Source organism: Anabrus simplex, chromosome 5, assembly GCF_040414725.1.
Source record: "Anabrus simplex isolate iqAnaSimp1 chromosome 5, ASM4041472v1, whole genome shotgun sequence".
In the NCBI taxonomy this organism is placed as follows: Eukaryota; Metazoa; Arthropoda; class Insecta; order Orthoptera; family Tettigoniidae; genus Anabrus; species Anabrus simplex.
Window position 1 is genome coordinate 167,120,436 of NC_090269.1, and position 12,033 is coordinate 167,132,468.

Genomic DNA, 12,033 nt, shown 5'->3' on the forward strand with positions numbered 1-12,033 from the left:
TAGCGGCATGGGGGTGTACCACCCGTTACAGTTTACGTAGCTTTTTAAAAAATATTTTCAACGAACTCGGAAATTTATCGAACATTTTCACTTGATAAATTATTCCAATCCCTTACTCCTTGTCCTAAAAATGAATATTTGCCCCATTCTGTCCTCTTGAATTCTAAATTTATCTTCATATTATGATCCTTCCTACTTTCAAAAGCTCCACTCGAGCTTATTCTTCTACTCATGTTGTTCAACGCCAGCTCACCACTGACAGCTCGAAACATACCACATGTTGCAAGAAATCAGCTTCATTTCCTGTATCAAATCTTATTTGCGTTAAGTCAATAAAAGTAAATTTCCACCTTTTTGATACTTATGTTTGCTTTAAGCAAATTAATTATTTATAGTACATGTTTCGTTCCTTGGGAACATCTTCAGCTATGTTACAATGCATTGGTGAAATTACAAAAAAAAATTTATCTTTTTAAATAAATATCATAAAAACTACCATATTTACTCGTATATTAGACCCCCCCTTGGCTTTTCAGGACGAACAAAATGACAAAAATAAATCTTGCATACAAGACCCCCAACGAAATTCGTCAGAGAAGAACAACGATTCTGCTTCGAACCCGCTCCTTCGATGTATTAGTGTGATGTTAAACAAATAAAGAAAAGACACTTGACTTTGATTTTGAGTGTTGAGTTCCCTCAAGGGGGATGTTGCGGATTTTGTGTTGGTAACTCACCTGCCAGATTTCATTCGTCATTTGTCACAGTTGGCAATGTGTTGCTGCGACCATTAATATTGTCAGACTGAACATGGTGACCGGCAGCAGTACACGGATTTTGGTGTACCTCTACATTTTGTTGTACATATGTGTAAATGTTTAGTGTTTATTCATGTGTAATAAATATTTTGAATCACATTCTGATTGATGTGTTGTGTCTGCTCGTTTAGGGCAGTCTGGTCCTCCATCTGACTTGTTTCAAAATTGTATTTGTGCACCTATAGAAATTAACTTTGTTATGTGCGTCCGATATGTTGTTTCATCGTTCGCAACACCGACTGTAGAGTCCAAACTGTGTGAAGCTATTCCCAAATGATTTCTGGAGATGGTCTCTGGTGTTCCCAGCTGGTGTATGTATAGCAGAAGCCACCCCTGAATAAAGCCGTGTTGTTGAAAGCCAGTCCCTTATTTTTAAGTATATTTCATGCTTGTTCTCTACATTTACCATAATAAGATTTACCTAAACAGTTGTGAATGGAATAGGTTAGGTATGGTATAGCCTGCATAGTGCCAAAAGTTCCACGGCGGAAAGAATAAAAATAAGCGTTATTTCTATGACTCTCACGATCGCGTTTATAATACCTTGTCTAAGAGACGAAGGCTACATCACAAAAAAAGTTTCCATTTTATATTTCTTTCTCATCGTCAGACTGTCAAAGATCACACAACATCAGTGGTGGTTTCTGGTATAGCGCAATGAGGGAATGAACTTCCAGTTTATATCAAATTGTACTCAACTACATAATTTTCACAACTCCCTTCTCAATCTCGAAGCTCTTGTAAGCCCATGTATCTGTAATATACTAGTACTGGCTTTCAATTCGTGTGAGCTGCGCAAGGTTCGTGGCTGGATACTCAACTGATATAAACCCACATAAAAGGCCACATTTCCGTCTGTACCTAGGCGAAAGGAGCAGTGAGGTGTCGGGAGAGTGACCAGCCAGCATGAAGGGAAGACCAGGATATCGCAGAAATGGATATATCTGCTTCACCCATGCGCAATATGCCACTCTCTCAAGTCTTTCGCAAGTAGTGTTGTTGGGGTTAGAAAACTGTAATGGTATGTGCCTGCCTTTTGTTGTTCCTAGAGGAATTTTACCAGGCTGCAGAGAATAGTGCACATAATTAGCGCTAGTGTTGAGAAGCATCATTACTACCAAAAGTCACATTTAACTTCCAAATTCCAATTGATATCTTGTCCCAAATAAATCAGTACTTACTAAACATCTATTCATTTGCCTTCTTTGGAATAATTACTTTTTTTTTTCCTGAGAGAGAAACTCAGCTAAAAATCATCGAGGCAAAGAATAGCGGGAAGGTAATACCAGTGAAAATGTTAAGTTCTTAAAATTAAGTTACGAACATTGTGAACAGTGCAAACATTCATCCTTATAGTTTCCTCGTGTTTTTCAAGCGTGACACTAGTGTTTGTACGTAGTAATTATCATCATTTGTAACATTATTTTATGCTGTGCAAGCGCGTGAGTGTTTTCCTGCACTGCTGTGCCATTCAGAAACTTAATTTTTAGGATATAAACTTATAAAGAAGTTACAATCCTTTGTCCGTGTGTGTGTATTTTTGTGCGTTGTAGTTGCGTCCACAATCTTTGTGCCTTGGAAAGGGACTGGTATGGAGCTACATAATTAGTTTGGACAGTGTCCAGATACTCAAGAAGACAAACTTTTCTTGTCTCTCTCTTGAGCGAAAACTTGAGATTAAGAATGCTGGGCGCCCAATGCCTGATCTTGATATAACGAGGCAGACTTAAAAGTAAAAGTAAAGAAATGGCGCGTAAATTCAGAATGGATATATAAAAAGGAACCGAATAGATCTGTGGGTGCGAAGCTACTAACAGATTTGTTTGTTTTCTTTGTTTATGCTTCGGGAGTGATGAAAGCGAAGGGACTTGGACCAAAGTCGGAGTAGTAGATTTAGGACATTTGTCTCAAAAAATGAAGAAACACGAACATTCTAAATCTCATATGCTTGCCCAGTTAGAATTCGATCTTCTGGGAAGACATTAAGGAGTGACATTAAACTTCTGGGAAGACACGATATCCGGCAGCAACTTGACTGTGCTTACAGGCAGTCTATGGAAAGACACAACGATGAAGTATGGAAAAATGATCGACTGTGTAAAACTCTGTGGCGCCTTTGAGTTGGCATTGCGCGGGCATGACGAAACAAGTAAATCGTCAAAACCTGGCTTATTTCGAGTCCTCGTTAATTTTAGTTCCGAAATTGACGTATTAAGGGACCATCTGTCCAAGGCTACTGTTTTCAAAGGCACCTCCGAAAACATTCAGGATGAATTGCTTTTGTGCATGTTTGAAATCTGTCGCGAGAAGAGGGAAAAAAAAAAAAAAAAAAAAAAGGAAATCACCACAGCTCACATCACTTCGGTAATCGCAGGCGAGACCACCGATATATCAACTACAGCACAATTAGTTGTTGTACTGCGCTATGTTCTTCCCAACGGTAAGCCAGTTGAAAGATTTTGGGGTTTCCTCCCACCCGCTAGTCATGATTCTAAAACAATAGGAGAGTGTTTAAAATCTTCTTTGAGCGAAGTTGTGCATAGCCCAGATAAGTTCATTTTGCAGAGTTACAATGGGGCAAATATAATGAGTGGTCACCATTCAGGAGTGCAAGTGCTCATCAGGGAAGATTTTAAGCATGTACATTATGTTCACTGTTATGCCTATTCTTTGAATTTCGTCATGGCACAAGCGACAAGCCAGAATACGGATGTTCGCATATTTTTTTAAGCTTCTTTCATAACTCCCCACAGCGATCGGGTGTATTGACCGAAGTAGTTGGTAGAAGAGTACCTCATGCTTCAAATACAGGGTGGAATTTTAAATCAAGAACCGTTGAAGTAGTTTACAGGAACAGAAATGTCCTCATCGAATGCCTGGATCAACTGGAATCTACCTCTCGACAGCCTAACACCATTACACGTTATAATTCTCATGTTAGGTCTGTATTGAAATGTATGTAAATACAAAGTATGTTACAAACGTTATTGTTTATATCCACCTATTCAATACAAAGAGATCTAGTAAATTAAGAATTAAATCTTATCATAAAAAGTTACAAGGGACATGTTTCGCCCATATTAAGGGCCTAACATCATATCAGAAGCAAGAGGTTTGCGTTTAAAATTGGAGCATCTGTTATTTCAGTTCTGGTTGGCTGCTTACCATCAGATAATACCTCATGCGGACATTTTATATTGTCAGCTACAAAAGTGAAATTCAGATCTGTAGGAAGTCAAAGGCGCACTTTCAGTTTTCGAGGCTGCTATGAAAATGGTTCGGGAAAATAAAATTGACCGCGTTGCTGATGAACATGACACACGGTCCCCGCCAATGAAGGTATTACAAGAGCCGCTGCGTACCTCGAAACGAGTTGCGGCAAAAGAAATTTGTGACATGGTCATTCTTCAAGCAAAGGAAGGATTTCAATTCACAACCCACCTTGCAGCAAACCAGTTTCAAGCGGAGAATTTCACCAGCTTCGAGAAGCAGTTACCCCACTCACTTTTGTACAAAGCGTGTGAAGCTTACCCATTTCTCGACAAACCGAAACTGAGAACTGAACTTGAAATATTATGCATGATAAATGATTGTCGAACTGTTTCTGGGGGTACGACTTTTTTGCAGTTTCTTTTTAAAAATAAGTTGCGGAGTGTCTTTGGAGAACGCATAAAACTTTTAAATATAGTTATTACTGTACTGGGAGATACACCTCAGCTCCGCTCATTCAAAATAAGCGCCTTAATGAACTCCTCCATCGACCGAAAGGTGAAACTGATACTACATGAAGTGGAAACTTTAATCGGAAGATGTCACTGCTGAAATATTAAGTAATTGTGTTATTGTGAAGTTTCCTAAACTGATTGAATTTCTCCTTGTTTTGTTTCACTATACATCAAGAAGTTTGGACATTTTATTCACAAATGACACTACCAAAAACTCTGATCATGCACTCTGGTGCAAGGTGGAAAAACGTATAACTTAAAGAAGTTTCATATATCTAGGTTTTCATAATTGAATCTATGTTCATTTATTTTTGGGTTGGCAACACTTCCTTTTATTTCCGCCAGTTTTGAATCTGGCCAATCACGAATTTTTGCAATTAATTTTCAACCAATCCTGCATTTCTTGTTCACTTTGAATTAACCAATAAAAATTGAGAAGGTGCATCCGGATTAGTCCTGAATTCTCTCAAACCTTCCCTGAGGGTATATAAGTGGCGGCTTTTTGAGTTTCCTGTTCAGTTGATCGTCTTTCTGAGTGTGTGTGTTAAGGCAGGAGGCCTCTTTCTTCAGCCGGCAGAACATCTACCAGGTAATGGCCACATAAATTCAATCTTTCTTGCTGTTTCTGTATACTTATCTGAGGGGAAGCTCCTAAATTTTAACTGTGTGGCCGTTTTAATGTAATCTTCTTCTTTTTCATGTAAAATTTCATAAAATCTTTAACTGTAAATTGGGGATAGAGAGTGAGTTACCCTCTCGAGCTCCCCTTCATCTTGGTTTGAGGTGACTATGTTTTCGCAACCTTTCGTAATATATTAAAGTTATTTCCATGCGAGCCACCTCAGTAGTTTGGGACTAGCCCCAGTTTCATCGGCCGGAGCCCTGTAGGTTTTTAATATTTCATTATCTGGGGGCACAGTGTACGCCTCCAGTTTGTGTTCCGCCCATTTATTTAACCTGTTCTTTTCCGTAAAGCCCTGGTAGGTTGGGCACTAGATACCCCTGTGTAAAACTATGTCCATTTGTAGTTCGTGCCTTGTGAGGCCTGAGAGTGTTAGATTTTGATGTAATGTTGCCTTGAGTGGTCTGTAAGAAATTGAGAGCATGTAAGCTCTTTTCAAAGTTTTGTTATAGTTAGGAGTGCCTCTGGAAGGCTAAATATTGTAATGTGTGGGAGCAAAGTGCTCTTGATTTGGAAGATGTCTTCCCTCTTCTAAATAATACCACTTTGAAATTGTAACCATGTGTACTAGGGACTTGAAGCCGAAAATTGTTAAAGTTCTGAATCTTGGATTTTTCCAAGTCTCGTTTCAAGATTGGCATTGTACCTGATTTTTCTTTGTGATTTCACCTAGTAGAAATTTGGTAAGTTTTGTTTTTTTGTATTGAAAGAAATATAACCTTTGTTAAAATTTTAATTCAATTCTTGATATTGTAGTTAGACGCATTCAAACCCGCACCTTCTTCCACCTCTCTGCGTTCCACAGATACCCTGGAACAATTACTATTCCCATGATGACATCAGAAGCAGGAAGGTGCTTCTCAACGCTGAAGAGAATAAAGACTTTCTTGCGCAGCACAATGACCGAGGATAGACTTAATGCTGTTGCTATGCTGTCAATTGAAAAGGACTTTGTTCAAGGCTCTGTGGACTTCAACGAAGCAGTTATAGATAAGTTTGCATCCCTCAGTGAGCGCAGGGTGGATTTTTTGTATAAGCTGTCTGCATAGGGTAAGTTGTCCGGCTCCATGGCTAAATGGTTAGCAAGCTGGCCTTTGGTCACAGGGGCCCGGGTTGAATTCCCGGCAGGGTCGGGAATTTTAACTATCATTGGTTAACTTCGCCGACACGGGGGCTTGGTTTATGTGTCATTTTCATCATCATTTCATCCTCATCATGACACGCAGGTCGCCTACGGGCGTTATATCACAAGACCTACACCTGGCGAGCCGAGTATGTCCTCGGAGACTCCCGGCACTAAAAGCCATACGCCATTTCATTTCATAGGGTAAGTTGATTGTGAAACATTTCCTATTTTGCATGTGGCAAATATAGGCATGTATTATCTGCTTCTCTCATATTCGATCACACTTTCAAAACTTCTATCATCTTATTTTAGGAGGTTACGGCCTACGACAGGAGAGGGGGGGGGGGGGGGTGTTGCACATTTTTTTCTTCTTTTGAACCCCCAGTGACGAAAGTCACGCACTGCCACTGCACAACATGCAGATAAGATAGAAATAAATGCGTAGGCAATCCTCATTGCATGAGTTGCCATCTGCCTAAATAGGCATAAATTACACATTGGGCATGGCATACATGATGTGAAGCAGCCACGACAGACAGACATAAGACATCGCATAAAATGCGGTATCTGAAGAATATGAAAACAAGACAAGCAGGTTACGTGGTGTGGCTCAGGGGGTAGTTGCTAATTACACTAACCACTGCATCATAGACATGGGCTTATATGAATTTAGTGTTGTAATAAACATGGACAAGGAACTTATGGGACGTGAATAATGCCTGCTTTAATAATGACTTAACACCACTGTCATTCTCAAGGAGTCAGTTATGTATGAATTATTTCTGGTATTATTTCACCATACTTACTTGATAGTGAATGTGGAAGTAGAACTGTAAGGAGGCATTTTTAAAAAGAAATCTTCACTTGAAAATATTTTTTCTATCTAATTCAAAATGCTCAGGCTCTTGGAATAATAATTTATAACAGTAATTATCTAATACTCATCAATCAAGTGAGGTCACTGATGTGTATACTGTTTAGCAGTAAGCTTACGTGGTGGGCTCGAAACCCACCACTGGCAGCCCTGTAAATGGTTTTCCATTGTTTCCCATTTTCATCCCTGGCTACTTCCTTCCCAGTCCTAACCCCTGCCTATCTCATCGTTCCCTTCGTGAATATTATTGATTTTCTGGTTGTAAGTGGGTTTTATTAACTGTCTGCTAACATGTTTCATAAATGATTTTTCTTCCTGGTTGTATTGTTTGTGTGTTTGTTTCATTAATCTGTTCTCCTTTATGAATTTCTGTTAGAGCTTTGCCTTGTTTAATGTTAATGTCATTTTAAATTTCATACTGGTAAGGAAATTCTACACCTTAAGAAAGTTTTACAGAATCATAAATTTATAATACAGGGTGAACAAAAAATGCCATTCTTGGAGGTCAGCATGCAATTCCTCATCCCATTGCAAGACAAAAGTTTATATAGCCAATCAGATCTGGTGCTGTTGGAAAACACATCGAAAACGAGAAGCTTTTTTTGCTAGGGGCTTTACGTCGCACCGACACAGATAGGTCTTATGGCGACGATGGGATGGGAAAGGCCTAGGAGTTGGAAGGAAGCGGCCGTGGCCTTAATTCAGGTACAGCCCCAGCATTTGCCTGGTGTGAAAATGGGAAACCACGGAAAACCATCTTCAGGGCTGCCGATAGTGGGATTCGAACCTACTATCTCCCGGATGCAAGCTCACAGCCGCGCGCCTCTGCGCGCACGGCCAACTCGCCCGGTAAACGAGAAGCTGGCAACACTGTCACATCCTGCAGTGCATCGGAATTTAATAGAGAAACGTGCGTCATCCCGCTCTACCCTACCTGTCGTTGCAGCTCACTGAGTAGACAGCTCGGTTATCAAACCCACATGCACCATGGAGCTACGGCTCGAATCTACCTCAGGTACTTTTTTCTTTTGTGCGAGTGATGTCAGGTTCCTAGTTCCCGTCGTATAACTATGTTTGTAAGCATGACATCCTGTTGTCACATGACAATAGTCAAACACATGACAGTGTGATCCATTCAACTGAATGCATGCGTCGACTAACCACGCAGTGCACAACCATAACTGGTCCTGTCAAGTGCATATGGGGCAGCTTCCTGATGGGGTACACAAACGGCAAATACGTTGATGATCTTTTAGTGTTAGGTGCATCCGATAACCAACCTTCTGCTGCTGCTCATGAGTATGCAGCACGGTACCCTCAAAGGTGCCATCCCGATAAGAATGTTTTTCGTTGCCTTGAGCAACGCCTGCGGGAAACCGGTAATCTTCGTCCAAAAGTAGTGGACAGAGGTTATCCTAGGACTAGACGTACTCCACAAACAGGGGACGACATTCTTGAAGCCGTTCACCAATCACCTCGGCAAAGTATCCATGATATTGCCAGGCAGTTCCAGGTGTCTCAAACACTGGTCATTGGCATTTTGCAGAACGAAAAACTGCATCCATATCATTACACGTAACTCAACACCAGCGGCCAGAAGACCGCATTCAACGAGTACAGTTCTGTGAATGGCTTGTTGAAGATAACGAACATTTTATAAAGAATGTGATATGGAGTGACGAATGTAGCTTCACTCGGGAAGGTATTTTCAACCATCACAACAGCCATTATTGGTGTGACCACAACCCACGTCACCCGTGAATGATGCTTTCAGGCACGCTTTGGCATAAACCTGTGGGCTGGAATCATGGGAGGAGTGCTTTTAGGCTCTTACCTATTGCCGGGCAAGTTGAATCTGCCCCGCTATCGTACGTTTCTCGGCAATACTTTGCCTGGCGCTTTAGAAAACGTTCCACTTGGTGTTCGGCGACAGCTGTGGTTTCAGCATGATGGTGTACAGTCACACTTGGAATGACTGTGCGTAGCTGGTTAAATGCAGCGTTTCGAGGGAAATGGATTGGTCGTGGAGGTTCAATGTTATGGCCTCCACGTTCCCGGACCTTAATCCACTGGATTTTTATTTGTAGGAATACTTAAAGGAACATGTTTATAGTACTCCACCCATGGATGTACAAGACCTAATAGCTCACGTGCATGCTGCATTGACAATGGTGGATGCAGGTGTTTTGCGTAGGGTCCGGTAAAGTATGCTCCAGCGAATGGCGACGTGTTTGCAAATGCAAGATGGTCGCATTGAACATCTGCTCTGAAGTGAACGTTGCTCGTAAGTGTACGTACCAGCTCTGTGAAGATAAGACTGGACGTCATATGTACACTATGGAATTATTTTGCGTAGCATAATGGGCAATCCAGTGTAACCTACCTACTATACTGTATTATTTTTCCTTGTACCGCATTGGATAGAAACGATGTTACTGTATCCACTATTATGCTCTACATATTGGCTTTATTTGTGCCATGGACGAAACAAAGTGGTCGTTTACGTCTGTAAGAAGTTCATGTTATGTTTGAATGTTTAAATAAAGGCAACTGTAATGGTAAGACAGAACATTCGTGTATTGCATAGTGGAGGTGTACATTGGATACAATTTGATACATTAACTGAAAAAAAATGTAGGCGCAAACCAGCATTTATGGCATTACCTTGTCTCACTGAGCTAATGAGACAGCTCCAGCAGAGCGCCGAGTTCATGCGACCTGTGCTTGGCCACACTGCACGCCGTTACAGCATTGCCAGAGCCTTGTTTCTTAACTTGCATTTCTATTAAACCTATTGGTGGGACTAGGGTTTGCAAGATAAACGTTTTGCAAGAGTACATAATGTACATAGTATTATGTAAATATCACCCACGTAGCACGTGGCTTGTATTGAATAGGTGGTACAATAGAATAAATTATTTTGTGATAATTTGCTTATAGGTAAACTTTTGTTGTGAATTTCGACAAACTGCATGCCGACATCCACATGCGGCATTTTTTGTTCACTCTGTATATTTGTGTCCAAAACCTCAAGAGATTTATTCGAGACATGGTGGTCCCTTCATTTTATTGCTATGTGAAACAAGACAGGCTGCATTGATTTATGAAGACCGTAATCGCCTTCCTTAGGAAAAATACAGTGACTGTTCCAATATTTCTTGTAGTTTGTTTTGTTTTGCTCAGCATAATCTGGAGGTTTATCATGTCCAGGGTGGTAAAGCTTAAAAATGAGATATTTACTACATTTTGTCTGTTAGATATTCATGTAAACCCTGTACAAGATGATGCCATTTTTAGACTGTAATTTATAATATGATTATAGAGTTCTTCTCCCATTGTCATTTATATTTCTTCACTCTGTTTCAGCACCCAAAAGCTTCAAAATTCAAGCTGTCACCAAAAGAAATTTGTCAAACTTTGAACTGATATACTTAAATGAACTTTTCCATCGTGGTTTAATACCCCGAGATAATTAACTTGGGAATATTGATTTACCTGATCATTGTAAATATTTTTTAACAATTCCAACACATTTCCAAATTTGTTTTGTGAGAGATTTATTGTGCATGAAATAACCCCTTTAAAAATGTACCTGTTGTTAACATTGGAATCAATGCAAGAGTTTTACTTACCATTTGTAATTCATTGACAGAAGAATCTGTTCAATGAATCCAGTGGGGGCATGTTGTTGTCACCATCTCCAGAGCCAGTATCACAAGATGTTGGCACCTCCATACCTGGGCTTCCAGGTCTATCAGCATCTGAGGTATGTGTTACTGGCTGATTTCAATGTTCTGCCTGGTATTGCATGACTCTGGGGTGAACATAATTTTTAGCATGTGGGTGTAATTGGTACATTTTTAATATAGTATACTTTCTTGTACTTATGTTGATCACCTAGCTTGATGTCTTCATTTCTTTCTTCTAACGTATGCTTCTTTAAAAAAAATATGACATGCTGTTAATCACTCTCTACTGTATACATTCTGCTGTACAGCACATGCGATAATTTTCTTCAAAGATTCACTCAGTCAGAATAATCGGGTCATTTTTAATTCAAAAAAGCAGAAACAGGAATTTTGTACAGAAGCAGGTATCGAGTATCCACTTGCCCTCTTGTGGTTATGTGAATAGTTACATAAATAATAGGGGTTATAAAAAAGGCTGTATCCAAGGCTCTGCGTATACAGGCTTGGATGTACGATTTGCGACATCATAGCAGGAGACCTATGTTTAAAACAATCCTTACATACAGTTGCCGAAGGGACTGATTGAGCACTGTGTTGCGCAGGATGAAACTTGTCTCTTTCCCAACACTTTTTCAGCAACCTCAGTTATTCCATTCTTATTTTCTCCCATTTTGCACAGTTATGAAGAGAGTCTGCTACCTGATTGGTTTTCCTTTTATATATCTGGATCAGTGTTCTTTAAACTCTGGGTATTCCATTTACATTGGATTGATTTCATATTCTTTTTCAAATTAATGTTCGGCTCCAAGGCTAAATGGTTAGTCTGCTTGCCTTTGGTCACAGGAGTCCGGGGTTCGATTCCCAGCAGAGTCGGGAATTTTAACCATCATTGGTTAATTTTGCTGGCACAGGGACTGGGTGTATATGTAGTCTTCATCATCATTTCATCCTCATCACAACGTGCAGGTTGCCTACTGGCGTCAAATCAAAAGACCTGTATCTGGCGAGCCCAATGTGTCCTCAGACAATCCCAGCACTAAAAGCCATACACCATTTCATTTCAGCTTAATGTTAAACTTCGCTAGTATAAAATTGTGGTTACTGCGCTAGGCAGCAGTG

General features: G+C 40.2%; 1 protein-coding gene across 3 annotated transcripts in view; it reads left to right on the plus strand.

Moving 5' to 3' along the window:
* The window catches only part of LOC136873871 (uncharacterized), a 615,800-nt gene that overhangs the window by 357,459 nt on the left and 246,308 nt on the right, over nucleotides 1-12,033 (plus strand). For all 3 annotated transcript variants that reach the window (XM_067147177.2, XM_067147176.2, XM_067147175.2), the window contains exon 8: nucleotides 10,878-10,991. In XM_067147177.2, coding sequence (XP_067003278.2) covers nucleotides 10,878-10,991 — 114 coding nt within the window. The remainder of the gene's footprint in view (nucleotides 1-10,877; nucleotides 10,992-12,033) is intronic.